This window comes from Onychostruthus taczanowskii, unplaced genomic scaffold, assembly GCF_017590055.1.
Source record: "Onychostruthus taczanowskii isolate IOZ18803 unplaced genomic scaffold, ASM1759005v1 scaffold111, whole genome shotgun sequence".
NCBI lineage: Eukaryota > Metazoa > Chordata > Aves > Passeriformes > Passeridae > Onychostruthus > Onychostruthus taczanowskii.
The window spans coordinates 471,654-490,988 of record NW_024497741.1 but is presented as its reverse complement, the minus strand read 5'-3'; the positions used below and the strand labels follow the sequence as shown (position 1 = coordinate 490,988).

Here is a 19,335-nt window from a genome sequence, read left to right as displayed (position 1 = left end):
AAATTGAGACATGTGAATGTTATTCCAATGTTTGCACATGTACATTGGCTCACTGCGCAAAGCAGAGTGCATATTTGTTTCTTTGAGACTTTCCATCAGGAATCTTGGAAAGAAGATGTTTACCTCTTCCAAGGTGGCCAGAGGGAAAGTGAGCAAGTAAGCATTTTCATGGTTGTGGAAAGACTACAATCAAAACTGTCTTCTCAAAGGTCATCATCCTATATATAAACCACTCAGCTCAAAACAATATACTATCAATCCCTCATTCCTATAACATTCACAGAGATTGAAAGGAAAGATTTGCTATTAGGCAGCTGGTTAGAAGCTGACACAATAAAATTTGTCTCTTTAATTTATTGTTATTTTATTGACTTAAAAATTTCTCTTGTAAAAAGGCTTTCCATACAAGTGTACAAATAATTAATGAAACTATCTCAAAGATAGTTTCTTCTTGGTCTCTTAAACACTTTGCTTCATTCTCTTCTCCAGCTGTAATCCTAGAGCAGCTTCCTGATGAGAGTTATCCCAGCACAGTTCAATCTAGTGGAAAACACACCACACAGCTACATATATAAATATAAAGACTAAGTTTTAATATAGCAGGAGGGATGAGTAAACGGACTAGAATTTGAGGTTTTGTGAGCATCATTAACTATTTTTTTAAATTCTTGAGGTTTTGCAAAACTGAACACCCAATGTCTCAGGAAGACAAAAAAGCCCTCTCCCTCCTATTTTGGCTCAGTCGCCTGGACCCTGTGAGAAAGGGGAAGGCTCCTTGGCTCCTGCTACCCTGCAAGGCCAAGGCCAGCCAAGTTGGAAGGAGCTTCTGTGGCAAATGGAAAAGGAGCAGTGCTTGCATCGGCAGTTTCTGCTGTAGTGACAGATTGAGCCTATTAAAGTCTTCTGAGCTCTGAAATATCAAAAACTTTTTCTACTGGAATTTCAAATTCTGAAGGGCAAAGTTAATGACTTCCTGTGCTGCTTTTTGTTGTTGTTGTTGTTGTTGTTTTGTTTGTTTTTGGTTTTTTTTTTGGGGGGGGGGATTTGTTTTGGTTTTGGATTTTTGTGTGTTAAGATTTGTGAAGTTTGTCTACCTATGCATTTGACAGGGCTACATTTCTTGGATTCTGCGGGCAACTGAGCCAAATCCATGCCTCTTCACATCAGCTGAAGGATTCTTTCACAGATGTTCTGGAACCCCAGTTCAGGACTCAGCGGCTGGGATCATGGTCTTCCCCTTTGACTTCTGAAATGTATCCACGTGTCGTGGCAGGTTCTGTGCGTAGACCTTCTACAGGGATCCATCCTCCTGCTGTCTGTGGAGCGTGATGCCGGAGGCTGTGCTAGCTGCTCTTCAGGACGATGACCTTTAAAACTCAATGTTTGTGACTGGAGCCCCTGCTTGTGGAGACAGTTCTGTTCTCCTAACGTGTCTAGGATCAGCCTAAGAGTGAGGTTTCTTTCGCTAGCCCGGGCTCGGCTGGCCCCGACGGTGGCTCCCGGCCGCGCTCCTGCCCCGCCGCGGGGCCTGGCGCCGCCTCCCGGGGACTCTGCCGCGCTCGGCCCCCGCCACAGCGACAGCGCGCTCCCCTGCCCGCCGCTCCGCCCCGCTCCGCTGCTCGAGGGGAGGCCGCTGCCGGCCTGCCCGCCCACTGCACCGGAGGCGGGCCCGAGCGGGGGATGGCCCCGCAGGTAGGCGAGGTGGGGAGGGGGCGGCGGGGGTTTATGTCACCGCCGCGGAGGGGCGAGCCGGGGGTGCGCCTCGGAGCCACTGATTGACAGCGGGGCCCGGCCCTCAGCCCATAAAGGCGCGGGGCGCGGTGCCCTGCAGGGACTTGCCGCGGCGTCGGCATCGCGCTCCAGTCTCGGCCGGCCTCGCCCCGCAGAGCCCCAGGTCGCCGTCGGCTCCCCGATGCCAGGTGAGGCGCCGGGTGGCGAGGTGCCGTGCCTGCCGCGAAGCCCGCTCGGCGGGCGGAGGAGGCTGTCAGCCCGCTCTGCCGCCCCCCGCTCGGAGCTCGCCGTGAGCAGTCACCCCGCTGCCGACCCCGCGGCAGTCGGGGTGCGGGGTGAGGGGAGCAGCCGTGGGCAGGCGGGTGTGTGGCACCTGCCCGCAGCAGCTCTGCCGTCGCCGCGCCCGCCGCCCAGGCAGGGTCTGTCCCGCCAGGAGCCCCTGGGTTCGAGAGGTGAGAGAGGCATCCTGACGGCTGCCGGTAGTTGGCCGTAGCGGAGGTACCCTGGCTATGCCAAGTAATAAAAGTTCCGGGGAGAACAAAGAAAATGTAGACGGGAAGCACTGGCGGCATCCCTGAGTCCTTGCTATAATGTGTAGAGTTGGCAGTGTTGAAATTATTTGGCTGTACGCAGAGAACTGGATTTCTGCGCATTCGGGGGAATGCTCCTGCTCCATTCATTGTGAGCTGAGACACATATGGAGATGCAATTACGTGGTTTATAACTGCACAGTGCTACAGGGCAAACCCGACATCACGTTAAGAGTCACTTTATCCAGCTGTGGTTGCATACAGAGGATTGTATATATTTTTACATATATGGAAGAGAGTGTTTGTATCACGGTACTGAAAAGTACCCCTATTACTTGGAACCATCATCCAGTTTAGATCCCACTATCCTAAAGGATATTTGGCTGAATATTGTGCTCCAAAGTAAAGATGTGCTAGCCATAAGCTGTATCTCCTGACCATATGTAGTGTCATATGGTCTCTATGTCAGCTACTGAAATTTCATTAAGAAAATAATAAGGTATGCATTTCCTTTTTATTAAGGACATTTCCATAATTCCTCTTGCCTTCACCTGATGTCACATTTTACTTCTCCCATCAAGAGTAGACCCAGAATAAGTGTTACAAGAATCAGTCAAAATAAAAATTCTTGTTTTGTATATATAGTTGCTGTTTATGGCATTTCATAAAGAAAATTGCACTATTTGTAGCTGATAAATATAATTTCCCTAATACTTACTTCTTTTTGGTTTATTCATAGAAGTTATGATGAAGAGGAGAGGGTTGTTGTGGCTTGCTGTCTTGATAACCCTGTGGGTTTCCTCAAATGCTCAGGGTAAGTTCAGACACTGCTTAACAGGGTACAGACTAACTCCCAAAGTTAAAAGTTATAAAATGTTGGATTACCTGTACTATGGTGGGCAAAGTAATCATAAAGGATTTTTTTAGAAGTGCCTGGGGTATTTTTGGTACATATACCTTGCCAGTGCTAAATGAAGATTTCTCAATATTATTATCTCAAAATTGCTTTCTTTAGAAATTATTGATTAAAATGTATATAATCCCAGAAATAATTGATGTTATACTTTTCTGTGTGATGGAAATGTATGGTGAAAGTAACAGAAACAGAATCACTGAGTGGGGTCAACATTTAAAAAAGATAAAAATAGAGAAATAGACATCTACAGACCAAATATAAGTAGAATACAAATTGGCACAGTGCCAGACCCTCATTTACATCTGATTTCTTGATTACAATCTTTAAAAGCAAATCTCTTTTTTTCGGTTGTTGTGTCGGCATGTGGACTCTCATAATTTGATTTTCCATTATCTGGTAATCAAAATACAGAAATTGTCTCAAGTTCCTTATCCGATCATATATAAAAAATACCTAATGAATAAATTGCTGCATGTATCCATGTGTAGGCATATACATGGCCTACAGAATAGATATATATGTAAAAGTATGTATAATATAGTGCTATAAAATATGAAGCCATATGTATAAGTGTATAATGAAAGGTGTTTGTACACATAGAAGGAGAGAATTTTCATGTAAATGAAAATTTCAGGTAGAAAATACGATTCACTTGCCTTCTTGTAGGAACAGTTCCATTTGTGGAGACCAGAAAGTACTGAGTTTACTCTGATGGTCCTTAAGGTCTGTCATACAATTGCAGTTACTAGTTACTAAGTGTACTGTACAGTGCTGTTTCTTGTAAGACTTGTAGACACATTGTCACATGCTGTTAACTTTTTCAGATGGTGACAAGGAAGAGGAGACTACCTTTGATTTACTTCAAGTCAGTAACATAAACCGAAAGACAATTGGAGCAAAGGTGTTCCGGGGCCCAGACCCCACTATGCCAGCATATCGTTTCATTCGGTTTGACCATATTCCTCCATGTAAACCCGAGAAACTAAAAAAGATCCTAAAACTAATACGGCAGAATGAGGGCTTTATCCTCTCAGCCACCCTGAGGCAGGACAGGCAATCTAGAGGCACTGTCCTTGCTTTAGAGGGTCCTGGCATCAGTGAGAGGCAGTTTGAGATCATTTCCAATGGCCGGGCCAACACCCTGGACCTTATCTATTGGGTGGATGGCTTCCAGAATGTGATTTCCCTGGAAGATGTGGACCTTGCTGACTCCCAGTGGAAGAACCTCACCGTGCAGATAACGGGGGAGAACTACAACCTTTATGTTGGCTGTGACCTTATTGACAGCTTCATCCTGGAGGAGCCTTTCTATGAGCATCTGAAAGCAGAGAGCAGCAGGCTGTATGTGGCAAAAGGGTCCAGTCGGGAGAATCATTTCAGGGTAGGTGACCTGCAGAAGCTTGGGTCTCTGGTGTGGTAAGAGGGTAACTGCAAGTAGTTTGGGAAGTTGCAGTGGGTGCAGTTTTGTTGTCCCAATGATTGTGGGATTTGATGGGATCACAGGTGTTCCCAAGCAGACTTTCTTCAGAGTGTGCTTTTATTAATTGCTGGATCTGTGTTGTGTGATTTTGGGGTTCCTGAAAGCAAAGGCAAAGTGAAGTCTAAATCCAGAAAAAGTATGCAAGACCAATTTTTGGGTTTTCTGTGCAACCATCCCTTTTCTCTTCCAAATGTAAGACTTCTAGAGATCTTTTGTGGTGATTAGTAGAATTTTTTGTGAATTTCTTGAACAACTGTTTTTACATTGAATTAATCCATTCAAATCATCAGAACATGTCAATATTTTTATTTTTCTATTTGGAAGAAGAAGAAAAAAAAGAATTTTTAATGGAGCTGAAGCATATTGTGTTGGTCCATCCTGTAACAGAACATGCTGTTTTGCCATTTTGAATGTTTCTTTTCAATTTAAATTTTAAAAAGAGGAAAAAATTGAGAAAATAAATACAACAAAAAGATTTGATCAGTCCTGTAAATGAGATTATTTTTCTTTTTGCGGAAAACATTTGAGGTGAAGCAATTATAAGCATTTTGGTTTTCCTATCATATAAAAGCAACCTTCTGTCTCATAATCTAGTGATGTGATCTGGCCCAACTGTTTTAAGGGTGGCTTTTTTTCAGTCAGAGCTGAAGTCAGACTTGAACTCATGGCTCCAAAAAATTCAAAAAGCCCTTTCTTTCTCATGTTGTGCCATCTAGTTTTCAGCCAGAGCCTGATATGCTGGAGTTTGGATCCATGGGATGACCAGTTTTGACAGGGACTTCAGAAGTTCTTGCCCACAGCCTCTCCATTCCTGCCTCTGTGACTATGTTACTCCATCAGTAGTGCTCATACAACTGGTTCTGAAGCTGTACTGTTAAGTGGCTGACTGAAACAATCTGGTTTTTAATTTTTATTTTTTTTTCTTTGAGTATTTTTTTCCCAAGTAAAATAGATACCAGTCTGGTTTTAGAGTGTTGTCTCAGGGTAGCATCAACACAATTGAGGAGGCGGTGAACTATGGTGCATGGGAATGGCTGGCTAAGGATGGAAGTGTGACAAGTCTAAAATTCACTATGAAAATGGAGATTTGAGCTTGTAGCAGATTAATATATTTTATTATTACTTGTTTCAGTGCATATCTAGCTTTGTGGCTTATAATATTTAAATTGTATATAAAAAAGCTATAACCACTTTTTTTTTTTTTTCCTGTGAGTCAGGTTTAATGACTTGTAGATTGTTTTTTATGTATTTGCTTATGTCTGAATCCAGTCAGTAGCATGGAATTGATACAGATCAGTTTTTAGTTACTCAAAGATTGATCTTACTGCTTTTAATTGCTTTTTAAAATTATGATTACAGGGTCTTTTGCAAAATATTCAGTTAATCTTTGATACTTCAGTAGAGGATGTTCTGCGTAAGAAAGGATGCCAGAGAAGCCAGTCAAGTAAGGCTTTTGTTATCTTGTTAATACTGTTCAGTTGAATCTGAAAATTAGAAATGTTAGCTGTGAAATATTCTCCTAAAACCAGGCAACAGATCCCTTTGAAATGAAAAGGAGCATAAGTTGCTTTTTGGTGGTAATGGGTACTTACATGTTTATATGACGTAATTTCTACTTTCTAGCCTATTATTTTAGTTCAGTTACTTAGGTTTATAAATCTGAACCTCTCTTTTTAAGTTGGGGAAAAAAGTGTTGAGCAATAAATTAGTAGAAATGAAAGGGAAAAAAGCATATATGTAGGAAAATATATATTTTCTTACTTGAGTTTTCTGCAGTCCTTTGTACACAAGACAGGTAGCATTGCTTCTGAATTCTGCTGCTGACTGTCAGTGGGCCTACAAACTAGTCTGCCATTCCTAAAGACACTGAATTCCGTGACAATATCTTAGACTGAAAGAGGCTTTGGGTTTGACTCCCAACGTATTGTTAATCAAAACAGCCTCAGTAAAATAAGAAATCAAAGGAAGAGATATGCAAGGCATGTATGTTAAGGGCTGACATGTATTCTTGTTAGTCCAGTTCATGCTTACCCTGCCAGGAGGGGAGCATTCTGTGTAGGTGTGTAATGGAGTCCCATAAAAGAATTAGGAGTATTTGTCAAATACGTGCTAAGCTTTTGTACTCAGTTTTATAGGAGGTGTTGACTGTTATACTTCCCACTGCTTGTAGCTGACAAGAGCTCAGTTAAGGATCAGAGCCAGCTCAATCTGTCAGAGGAATGTTGTGGGTACACAAGACAGCACTTCAGGGTTTTGTTTGAAACTCCTGTCACCTGAAATGCCATTATTTCTGTTACTTTGCTAAAATATGTGGTATATAGAAAATCAATTAAGCAGATTGAACTCAATTTTTTCCTTGTTTATGCAAAATCCAGAAATTAAACAATAGCAGATCTTGACTTCTTCAAATGAGTACTAAATGTTTTGAAATACCACCAATACTGTACTTCTGCTATGAAGAGGAAACCCATGGGAGCCTGAAGGAATAATTGAATTCTTCATGCTAATACATACCTTAGGAGGAATTCTTGTACAGCTATAAGCTGCTGATAACCAACAGATAATATTTTCTTAATGTATTTTTATCACATCTGTTAATTGCCAAATTTTCAGTACTATAAAATATACAGATTTGGGGTTTTTGTTTTATCCTTACTGGGAATTATTTAGCAAATAATTCACAGTATTTCTGCTTTTACTTTGCAACCCCTAGAGAACACTACAGGATGGAAATTTCTTATGCGGTAAACGGAAAACAACTAATAGCACAGTGAGGCCATCAAAATTAGTCGAGAGTTTTTTATGTGCGTGTCAGAGTTTTACATTGCCTATCCAGTTTAATTACATACTCACAGAATGGGTCAGGTGGAAAAGGACTGCAGGGCATCATCAGTGTAACCTCCCTGCTCAAGGAGAGTCATCCAGAGCACGTGGCACAGGGTTGTGTCCAGGTGCTGCTTGAATATCTCCAGTGAGGGAGACTCCACAATCTCTCTGGGCAGCTGCTCCAGTGCTTGGTCTCCCACACAGTGAGGAAGTTCTTCCTCATATGCAGGTGGAACTTCCTGTGCATTAGATCTGCCCATTGCCTCTTGTCCTATTGCTTGGTACCACTTAACAGAGCCTGGCTCCATCCCCTTTAGATATTTATACACCTTGATGAGGTCCCCTTTCTGTTGTCTCTCCTTGAGGCTGAACAGGCCCAACTCCCTCAGCCTTTCCTCATAAGAGGGAGGCTCCAATCCCTTAAATAACTTTGTAGTCTGTGGTTGGACCCAGTCCAGGAGCTCCATCTCTTTCTTGTACTGAGAAGCCTAGAACTGGACACAGCACTCCAGATACAGCTGAGGATGAGGAAAGGAGCAGAATGGTTCTTCTCTCCTCATCTCTGCAGCCTGTTGAGGTGATTCTGAAGGTCTGCACAGCCCTCTGGGGGTATTGGTCACTCCTCCCGACTCTGTGTTATCTGTGAACTTTCTGAGGAGGCATCTGTCGCTTCATCCAAGTCATTGATGGATAAGTTAAACAAGACTGGGCCCAGTATTGAAACTTGGGGGATGCTGCTGATGACATTACCACAGTTGAAAAGCCATTTTACTGACCCCAAGATATTTTCCTGTTTTGATGGCAGACTCATTGACCTAAACTACAGGCATTAAGATGACATATTTATATGTTAATGTCCCATGACAGCAAGGCTGATGTTACCAATGAAGTTCCCTCAGCCCTAAGGACACAAAAGGAGACAGGACTGTGTTTTCCCAATGCATCTTTAAGCCTAATATGGGAATGTGACATGTAGTGAAACAATGGCTTGGGATTGCTGTTTGGTTGAGGGTAGGAAAGTATGTCTGTAGTGTGGTGACTGCTGATCCTTTAGGCCGGATTTATACACTGCACTGGATAGGAAAGATGACAAAAACACACCTAAATAGGAACATCAATAAAATCCCTTTTTGAATTATATCAACAGAATGATATTTGCATATGTGAGAGGCTGCACATTTTGCTCTTCTGATTTCTCATTTTAATCATCTGGTCCTTAGGAAATTAGCAGGAAGCCAGCAGAAGAGAACCAATTTCTCAGTGATCCCCAGGCATCTTCTTTCAGTCACTGCCAAGTACCAGTAGGAAGTGAGGATTTAATTCTTCTAACATAGTTTTGGTTTATGTTTCCTGCTGAGATTGCAACTTTATTGATGTCCTCAGAATGTTCTGGTCAAGGCACACTCCATGTTGGCTTGAAAAATATGAAATTAATGATCTGAGAAGTGCTGTGGGGGGATCTGAGAAATCTAGTTCCAGTGTGGTAGGAAAATTACATTCTTTCCAGGGAACCAAAAAGCAGCTGAAATAAACTGTTATGACACAGAGAGTTCTGATCTGCTATGTGGTTTTCTCCCATCCTGTAAATGAAGCTGGACAATTTCTTCAACTTTGGAAAACTGAGAACAATTTCTTGTAGACCTTGGCTAGTGGCAGATGTTTCATAGCTAATTTAAAAGCACATCAAGCCAATAATTTTAAGTTTGGTTGAGAAGTAATCAATGTCATATTGTGGGTTGATTCTTTGTTCTTTTATTTTTACCCTTCCAAATGAATGAATACTTTGCTCCTGTTTTCATTTCCTTTTATATTTATATATCACACTTTGCATTGTATGGTAAAGCATCAAATCAAGCCCTTAACATTTCTGAAGATTTGCCACCTTTGGTGATCTGTCAGCACTGAATGCTATTGGGGTTTTGACACGTGTGTTTTATGACACATGTTCCTGTGCAGATTTCTCCTATTCAAATTGCTATATCCTTTGCTTGTCTTCTCTCTTTGGTAGCCTTGAGCTATTCCAAAGTCTCTAAATCTGGTAAAGAAGTCTTTATTGAGAGATAGGGAAATATGGATTGCTGTATAGCTGATACCAATTTTGAGTTTCTCATGGAGTCCTTAGAGAAAGTGTCCATGGAATCTCCACCTGATAGAGATTCAAATGCTTAACAGAACATACTGTTTTATTTAGTTTTCTATGTACTTTTTAATTAATTAAAATAATGCGTTCTGTTATGTTATTTTTCAGGAATTTACTGTAGACAGGGATGTCTTTTAAAATTATATTAGAACATGTCCAGCTCTCCCTGTCTAATGCATGTGAAGTTCTGTTTTAATTACAATCTGCCTTTTGGAGGACTGTTTTGGAGTTTGGAACTGTTTTAATAACAGCTTCTCTGAGTTTAATACTGGGCAGTGCAGTATAGAGCAGCCCAGTCTGGTATACACTGCATAATGGTCCAAATTTGATCCAACCATGGAATTCATGGAAGAAAAGGACAATGACTTTCTGCAAGGAAACTCTTTCTCCTGCCTTTTTCTCTGCCTTGAGGAAATGTGATAGGTCATGAAAAAATCTGAAACCTTTTATGTCTGAGTGGATAAAATAGGTTTGCTTTTTTGATACTGTATCCTTTTGTTAGCCTTCATAAATTAATGTGTTGCAGTGCCAACAATTTTAAAGTGAGGGCCATGTGAGACACCCCTTGGCTCTTAAATTTGAAAAGGGAAAGCCTATAATTGGAACCAGCTGACATCTAGCCCCTCTTTTATTCATGGGTATAATAAGCATGAAGCTGTGCCAAAATAGATGTGTTTAAACCCTACCTATGGGTGCCAATCTGTGATTTCAGCAGAAATCTGTAATCTGTGGAAGAGCTTTATATATGCTTCTCTTCTCTTTCATTCTCTCGCTACCAGCTGAAGTGAATACCATCAATGAGAGCACTGAAATCCTTCACTTGAGCCCTGCTGTCACAATCGAATATGTGGGTGAGAAACCGAAGGCCGAGTTCTGTGACCGCTCCTGTGAGGAGCTGGGATCAATGTTCACAGAGCTCACCGGCCTGCGCATTGTGGTCAACAACTTGGCTGACAACCTCCAAAAAGTGGTAGGTACCTGCAAGTCTGGAGAACTCATGGAGGTCTGCTGTGCAGTGCTCTTTCTTTCCTTATTTTATGCCAGGGTATTTAATAGAGATTACTATATTGCATATGAACACCTGTTAATATTTCTGTGTAATGCAAAGATGTCCTCTTTTCATTGAGACGAATTGGTAGTTCTTGAGTATAACACTTTAATCAAGGCTTGGTTTTCACAGACTGGCTTTAAAAGAACACACACACACACATGCACTCATACATGGGGGAAATCCTTCTAAAGGTTTGGAAATTGGTAGCTAGCAATCCCAACCTTGTTTTCATACAGTTAAAGCCTTATTACCATGTTTACACCATTTATGAATACCTCAGTAAGTGGCTACATGGGGTACCTAAACTGCTGGTAAATGTATGGGATTTTCATAGTTGAAGTATGATGGTGATGTTTTGCTGAAGTCTGCCCCTCTTCTTATTCTGAATCAGCTAATTATTTCTGAAGGAATTTTATTAGTGTGCCATATGTGTCAGGAGTAAAATCTTCTCACCTAAAGATGAGCTGTGTTAGAATAAAGCAAAATTACTAAGAACAGATTTCCCTTAGTCTTGTGTGACTGTGTTTGTACCATTGCTAGAAGAATTGTTATGCGGGACTGCAATACTTAAGATCATCTTCCTTATGTACATAAATACATAAAAATAAAATACATAAAATTTGTCTTTGATGGAAGAATTTAGTGCAATCATATTTCAGTTTTGTCTATTTAAAACAGTTTGCATATGAAATACACAATTTGTTTTCATTAAATTCATCTTCTAGTCTGAAGAGAACCAAATTATGTGGGAACTGATTGGGCCTAACAAAACAATGAAGAACCAACCAGTTTGCTGGCAGGATGGCCGTGTCTTTGCAGATAATGAAAACTGGATTGTGGATAGCTGCACCAAGTGCATTTGCCAGGTAAGATTTTGGAAATATTCTTCTCTGCAGAAATGGAGTTCCAGCTCACCTGTCCATAACGACATTTATAAAAAGTAGTCCCCATGTCCATGATTCAAAACATTTCCACACATGAAACTTCCCCAGATGCCCACCTTAATTTACCTCTCTGTGAGCATAAATCAGTAAATTGATTTCTTTGCCTTTAGGATTCCAAAATTGTGTGCAATCAAATCACCTGCCCAGCAGTTTCCTGTGCTGATCCAGTTTTTGTTGAAGGTGAATGCTGTCCAGTCTGCTCTCATTGTGAGTATTCAGCTGTGGAGAAAGACAGATAATCTTTGGCATTATTTAAAATCATTACTAGTGTTTTTGAAAGCTTAAAACAAGTAAGATGTCAAGGCAGATACGATCAAATGTAGAATTTGTATGTATGCAAAGATCATACATAACTTGGGTGCTTGAAGTTACCCTCTGAAGGAGTCTGTCTTCATTGATTATATTGGTTGCTTAGAATTAAGGTGATAATCTGCTTAGCTACCTTGGACATAAAATGTTAAAAGCATGCTTCTCCCTAGTCATGTGTCACATTTTTTTGCCCATTCAGAGCATAGGAGATATTCTTACAATGTGCTCTTGATCATGTTCACCATTATGCAGCTTTCAAAGGTGGGCCATGTAGCACACTGACCTATATTCTGAAGCCAAAGGTAGTTTGGACTTAGGTTTTGGCTCGGTCCATTCTAGAGACAAGATGTTCGTCCTTCAAAGATCAGTGCTTTGTGCAAACACACTGCGCACAAGTTCATGGAGATCCAGGATTCTTATCTCAACTAACCTCTCATTATATTACACCATAATTCTGTAATGTCAGTGGCAGCTTGAGAAAGCAAAATTAGGAAAGGAGAGTTCTAAATGTTCAAGTACATATTCTGCAGAAAAAGAGAAGATAATATCTTCTAAGTAGGATAATAGAGCAACTTCAAAAGCAAAGCACTTTTTCTTACATTTTGCTCTGCAGCTGATGACAGTGAGGAGGGCTGGTCACCATGGTCAGACTGGACAAAATGCTCAGTTACCTGTGGCTCTGGGACACAGATGCGAGGAAGGTCGTGTGATGTCACCAGGAGTGCTTGCACAGGTCCGCACATCCAAACAAGGATGTGTAGCTTTAAGAAATGTGACCATCGCAGTAAGTAATAAATTTGTTCCATTTTAAAAGCTTCTTTGGACATCTCAAAGCAAGACCAAATTTAGTCAGGACAGTATGTACTTGAGAAATGCTATATGCACCAATAAAGTAGCTGTCATTAGATTCTTTGCCAATTTTCCCCTTTCAAATATGTCAAATGTCACTTTCCTGACAATTTAATAGGTATGTACATTCTGGGCTTAGCTATGGTAAAAAAAAAAAAAAAGATGAGTGAACCTTTCTTTGACATTATGAACTAGAGTCTTTTGTTTGAACTCAGTTTAGAGATTAACACTTAGTTCGTAAAAATGATATTCAAGGCTGTTTACATCTGCCATTCAGTGATTGGCCATTCCATTAACTTATCTGTGTTTAGGAATACAGTAATCATGGAAGATTTCTGAAAAATATCAAACTGCTTTTGTATTTAAGGCACTTACAAGGATGGTATTCCAGAAGTTTAGTTAATGCTATTGCAAGTACCTGTGATATCCAGGCTAATATAATACCTAAGGCAATATCTAGCAGCTGAGACTGATAGATGTCCAAATGGGCATTTTGAACAAGTGTTTCATTGGAAAAGTTTATTTTTAAGTAAAATATCTGGCATAATTGTTAGTCATACATTGGTTACTGAAATTTCTAAGAAAGCTGTGCTTGAGTACCTGAGCTAGCATGCTGGCCTTTGTAAGTGAAATTGTGGGAAAGAGATGGGACATTCATCAGATGTGGGGAGAGGCTCTTTAGAAGGCTAACCTCACAAGTGAGTTTGTATTACTGCTGCAAGTGGGCTGTTTGCTTGAGTTTTGCTCTTTTCTCTGGCAGTACGTCAAGATGGTGGCTGGAGTCACTGGTCTCCCTGGTCTTCCTGTTCAGTTACCTGTGGAGTGGGAAATATCACCCGCATCCGCCTCTGCAATTCTCCTATTCCCCAGATGGGTGGGAAAAACTGTGTGGGAAATGGGCGTGAAACAGAGAAGTGTGAGAAGGTTCCATGTCCAGGTATGTCTGTGGTCTTGAATCAAAATTAACACAATAATATTCCAGCTGAATTCCTTCTTTGTTCAGATCTAAATGGCAGTGAATTTCTATGATGGAAAATACAGTTTTATCTTATGAGTGAAATAACACAGAAGGGCGTTTTGGCAATGAAGGCAACAATGCAGTCAGAGGTTTTGTAAACCTTCCAAGTTATAATTTGGCTTTAAATATTAAAGAGTTTGAGACATTTCCATTTTACTGATATGTCTCCACATACCAAAAATAAATACTTCCTTTCTAAAAGGAAGCTGTCTCTGTACTTGTTAGGAATAGAATCCCCCAATAGTCAGGTTTCTTTGATATTTGTGTATACACTTTTAATGTATTAAACACAATTAATTGCTATTATAATTCTTTCTTATTCATCTACACTTTTAACCTTTTTTAGAGACCTTTCATTCCATACACTTTCACTTTCGTATAATTTTTCCTCCTTTTTTTCTCTTTGCATGTCTAGTGGGCATGGCATGCTGTTTTGAATTATTGGCAAAAAAATGCCTATGAAGCAGTTGGGTGTTTTTCATTGCTTTGTTTCTGAAATATTGCTATCTCAGTGCAAACATCTGTCATCATCTTTCTATGTACATAGTGAGGAACTGTCTTTAGTCAGGGATCTGATGAAGGATTGTTGTTATTGGCACCAGATGTCCCCACTTTACTGCCTATGATTTTCTCCTCTTTTGCATGTCTTAGTGAATGGCCAGTGGGGTCCTTGGTCTCCATGGTCTGCCTGCACTGTCACCTGTGGAGGAGGAATTCGTGAGAGGTCTCGCCTCTGTAACAGTCCAGAGCCACAGTATGGAGGAAAGCTGTGTGTGGGAGATACCAAGCAACATGATATGTGCAATAAGAAGGATTGTCCAATTGGTTGGTATTCATTCTTTTCTCAGTCTGAGTAACTATTACTGCTGTTATCTCTTTAATGAGTAATTATGAAGTGACACTCAGGAATCTGCTAATTATAGCTTCGTTTCAGTAGGGGACATTAAACTATTTGAGTGCTATTTAGTGGGATTTTATATATATTTGATACCAACTTTCTTGAGCAAGCATGCCTTTCTTAAATAGGGATTGAGTATGCTGTAATATATTAAACTGGATGTAGCAATCTGTAATTTTTTTTCATATTAAATCAATAATAATTAGTCTTAAATGCACTTAATAACCCTAACTGTAGTGGTTTCATAAGAGTCCGTTGCATCAATTGTGATCCAAGGTAATGATCAGAGAATATCTGTTTCTTAAATGAAGTTTTACATGCTTTTTATGCTCCTTACTTAATTTTCAGTTTTGTGTGTCATTGCCAGATGGGTGTTTGTCAAATCCTTGCTTTCCTGGAGCAGAATGCAACAGTTACCCAGATGGTTCTTGGTCATGTGGGGCATGCCCAGCAGGATACCTTGGCAATGGTACCTTCTGTGAAGATCTTGATGAGGTATTGGCTTTGTTTCCATTAACTTCATGAAATCACCATGAAAAATTATTTGGGAATTACACATCCATCTGATTGATTTCTCTTTTTTTTCTTTCTTTATCTGCAGTGTATAGCTGTGTCAGATGTTTGCTTTAAAGTGAATCAGGTCCATCGCTGTGTGAACACAAATCCAGGTTTCCACTGCTTGCCGTGTCCTCCACGCTATAAAGGAAGTCAGCCCTATGGAGTAGGGCTCGAAGTTGCCAAGACAGAGAAGCAAGTAAGTGATATTGAAGGGAATTTGATGGCTTTGAGTAATTCTCATCTGAAATATCTTTGAATGATGGCATAAGATAAACTTGGGTACCAAACAAAAATGGCTTGAAATATCTAACTGTTGTTTCAGAGTATTTGTGTTTTGAGTAACAAGACACTGAATTTGGGATTGGCTTTTTTAAGAGTTTGATTTTTTTGTGGGCATCTGCATACCAAATGAGCCTAAAATTCCAGGAGCAAATATTTCCCTGCTTTACATTCCTTTCTCTGAGGTTAACATGTCTGTTCTGGAGAATGGAAACTGAAGAATTAGTATTGTTTTTTTCATGAGTATGACACTGTTAATTTCAGTGTTACCAGACATGTCTGGTGTTCTCACTCCCTAGATTCCATTGGGCCAAAGCTTGTCAGTGGTGAAGGACAGGAGGAAGTAGAAGTAAGGTTGATGACTACAGTTTCCTAGAAAAGACAAAAAATGTTAAAGTGGAAGTCATGATTTGCCTTGTCTTTGTTGCTGTTGAATCAATCTGTGGTTAGCTCAGCTTGTGAATTCTACGTGTGAACCATCTGTGTAAGATTCTCAAATACTGCCAATGAAAAATGTAGTCATAAGGAGGAGGTAACAAAGAACTACATGAGGGGAACACAAGAATTACTTAGGGTCTCTCTGATTTAAGAAAATAAGAGAGTCCTTTATACTGTCAGGCAAAACACTAAAGAAAAGAGGCGAGTACAATCTCCTTTCTGTTGCAGGTAATTTCTGTAGTTTAATGACATCTGGAAGAAGGCAGATACAGTTCTGAAATTGTTAACCACTTTAATTGCTTTTTAAATCATGTCCAGTTTTTCCAGTGGTTTGTTTTAATTATTTTCATTGTACGTATTTGTTGGAGTTGTGAACTGAGAGAGCAGTATGATTTATTAACCACAATCAAAACAAAGTTCCTGTCTTCAGAGCTCTAAATAACTGGTCTGATTTTGATGAAGTTGTGGCACACACAGCTGGCTGTGATTATCAGGTTTTATTGAATATGCTTCATCATTTTTAGGTCTGTGAACCTGAGAATCCATGCAAGGACAAGACACACAGCTGCCACAAGTCTGCAGAGTGCATCTATCTGGGCCATTTCAGTGATCCAATGTACAAATGTGAATGTAGGACAGGTTATGCTGGTGATGGACACATTTGTGGCGAGGATTCAGATTTGGATGGCTGGCCTAATAACAACTTGGTCTGTGCTGCTAATGCAACATACCACTGTGTGAAGGTAGGTGAGAAAGGTTGATAAAAATGCTATGTGTTAACAACTTTTTCACTTTTTCCTAAATAGGAGTAACCCTTCCTTGTGAGTAACCCTTTTAATTCATGAAGCTGGTGGTTGCTTTCAGTAAGCTTTGACTGTTACAGCATGCTCATTTTCTAGGAGATGCTATGAAATGTGTATTCACTTAATCTGGTAAGATACAGTAAGGGATTCTCAAAACTAAATCCAGAGTCCTCTGCCTTGGATTTCTTCCTACTCAGAACACATGGACAATTGGGATGCTTGTGAATGGAGTTAGCACACTGAGCAGGAGTTGCCTAAAGCATGGGTGTGAGGCACAGAGCTAGTGAGAACCAAACAGGGATCTCAGGACCCAGGCGAGTGTGAAATCCTACCTGCAGGGCTTGTAAAAAGACAGACAGCCACGTAAGGGCTAGAGTTCAAAATGCTGTCTTGAGCTACCCTTCCTTTTAAAGAATTAAGCAGACCACACAGTGTGACAACTGGATTCAGACCCTGAGATAATTTTTAACAATAGAAGCCTAAGAGAGGAATGAACGTGACTAATCAGAGAAGTTCTCCTTATTGCAAAGGCTCACAGGAACAGGATGAGAGATTCAGCCTCTCTCGCCCTTCAGAGATGTGAAATCCCAGCTTTCACCCTCTCAAGGGGAATCACCTGACCTGCCTGCCACCATTGGCTCTACACCTGGCAAATGGTACCTATTCAATCTTGCTGTGCAGCTGTGCTGTTGTAGTGAACAATGAAACATTACGACACCAACGAGAAAAATCAGCATCAAGGAGCCTAAAAATGGTGGCATGTAGGTTTAGTAGAGTGTGTCCACCAGGTATGTTCCCTGGGACCTGGTTCTGTGCTCATCTGGAGCACACAGTAAGTCCTTCTTGGTTTCATGGCCTGAGCGTCCTTCCAGTGGGAATTGCTCAGAAATGGTGAACAACCTCCTTGTAGCTCTTGTCCTGATGCTGTATGAAACCAGGCTGAAAGTTGTTCCACAAGTTTAACAATGGCTCAAATAGCTGACTGGTGAAGGCATCCTCTGACAGGCAATTCCGTGGATCCTAGTTCTGAGTGGTGGCCTTGCTGATGTCTGAATGAGAGGCACAATACAGAGGGGCATACACTGTTTGCAGCAGCAAATTAAGCAACTGGGATGGAGGAGTTTTGTCAGAGTAGAAGGCATGTGCAGGTGTTCAGTTTTAAACACCTGCCTCTGGGGACACTGACAACACTGGATTACCTGTATATGATCACTAGGCAGAAGCTCAAGTATTTTGCTAATCAGTCGTGGCTGTAAGGGCAAAATTTTCTCTTTTGAGGTTCTTGAGGGTTTATTTTCCCAGACCTGAAATATTTTTGCTTCTCCTTCTCCATGTTAAAGTGCTCTGCCTATAAATCTTCTTGAAGTTCCAGCACAAAAACTTCTGCTTAAAAAAGAGGAAAGAAATGCAAAAATGACTGAGCTCTGGACTACTATAGTGGTTAAGACAAATATAGGCCAAGAGACTAGGAAAGTTTGAAATGAGGCTGTTTGAGAGAATAAGTCACTCGTGTGAACCTGGGCTCTGTCAGCCAAAGAGTTTCAGGTATGGATGGAAATTTGATCTTCCAAATGTTGGTCTTCCTCCTCACTGTAATTGATGTCTGTTCATTGTAGATTCAGCCAACTTAGCTGTTGCACTTCATATATATTTCTTTCAGTTCCTGTCATCAGAATTTGCACATGTTCACTCTTGATGTAACACAAAGCATTAGTTTTGGTTAAACGCAACATGCTGAGCCCTTTCAGAAAAAAAAACAAAACACCTGTTTCCAAAGATTGTTTAGTGCTTTCTGTAAAATGTGTTGATCTAAGAGACACAAGTACTTCATTTAATAGGACCTCTCTACCTGCCAAAAAAAAACCCATTTAAAAATATCACAAATTTCCAGGCCCTTGTATTCTTTACAAAATATCCTAGTTGAGTAATTTAATTTTAAAAAACTTCTTTCTTAGCTGAAAATGATTGAAAATTAACTTATGCTTGTGACTATTTTCTTTCATTATTTCAAAATTTTTTTTTTAATTACTGGTAATCAGTGTTGAGGTGGACAGTCAAGATTCTTCACAGGTATTTGGTAAAAATTTTGGGGATTTGATATTTATCACAATATTTCCAGTACTCTTTTGCTTAAATTGTTTGCACTATTAGAACCACTCAGATTGAAAACATCTTACTATAATACTCATTTTTTAGAGTATGTGTTACAAAAGAGATATATGTGCACTCTTTTGACAGATTCAGTTTTGGGTGAGGTAGATCTGGAGTGTGAGTAAAAGTGAGAATAACAGAGTGTGTTTTCATAGATGTATTTATTCATAGCAACGTGGTAGAATTGCAATCCATTTTAGCTGATTTTAGTATTTTTTTTAAATGCATATTAAAAGTTTGGCAAGCTATTTTCCTTATTTTTTAGTGTAACTTAAGACTTGTTTATATAATATAATAATTCTTTACAAAGCTGTGATACAAAATAAAGAGATCTGTTTGACTTTTATTTTTAAAGCCATTGGAGTGCAAAGGTACTGTACTGTTTTACAGAACCGTATAGAGACACTTTTTCAA

The 19,335-nt window shown here is 40.1% G+C and overlaps 1 protein-coding gene across 2 annotated transcripts in view; it reads left to right on the top strand.

The window, feature by feature from the left end:
* Positions 1-1,672: 1,672 nt before the first annotated feature.
* The window catches only part of THBS2 (thrombospondin 2), a 32,548-nt gene continuing 14,885 nt past the window's right edge, over positions 1,673-19,335 (top strand). Inside the window, exons 1-13 of one of the 2 annotated variants that reach the window (XM_041423934.1) lie at positions 1,673-1,692; positions 3,001-3,075; positions 4,002-4,558; positions 6,017-6,101; positions 10,403-10,593; positions 11,400-11,540; positions 11,729-11,825; positions 12,541-12,711; positions 13,537-13,713; positions 14,446-14,619; positions 15,060-15,187; positions 15,294-15,446; positions 16,492-16,710. In XM_041423934.1, the coding sequence (XP_041279868.1) occupies positions 3,006-3,075; positions 4,002-4,558; positions 6,017-6,101; positions 10,403-10,593; positions 11,400-11,540; positions 11,729-11,825; positions 12,541-12,711; positions 13,537-13,713; positions 14,446-14,619; positions 15,060-15,187; positions 15,294-15,446; positions 16,492-16,710 (2,163 nt within the window). In that variant the 5' untranslated portion in view covers positions 1,673-1,692; positions 3,001-3,005. Of the gene's footprint in view, positions 1,920-3,000; positions 3,076-4,001; positions 4,559-6,016; positions 6,102-10,402; positions 10,594-11,399; positions 11,541-11,728; positions 11,826-12,540; positions 12,712-13,536; positions 13,714-14,445; positions 14,620-15,059; positions 15,188-15,293; positions 15,447-16,491; positions 16,711-19,335 lie in introns of both variants that reach the window. The other variant, XM_041423925.1, reaches the window with a different exon arrangement.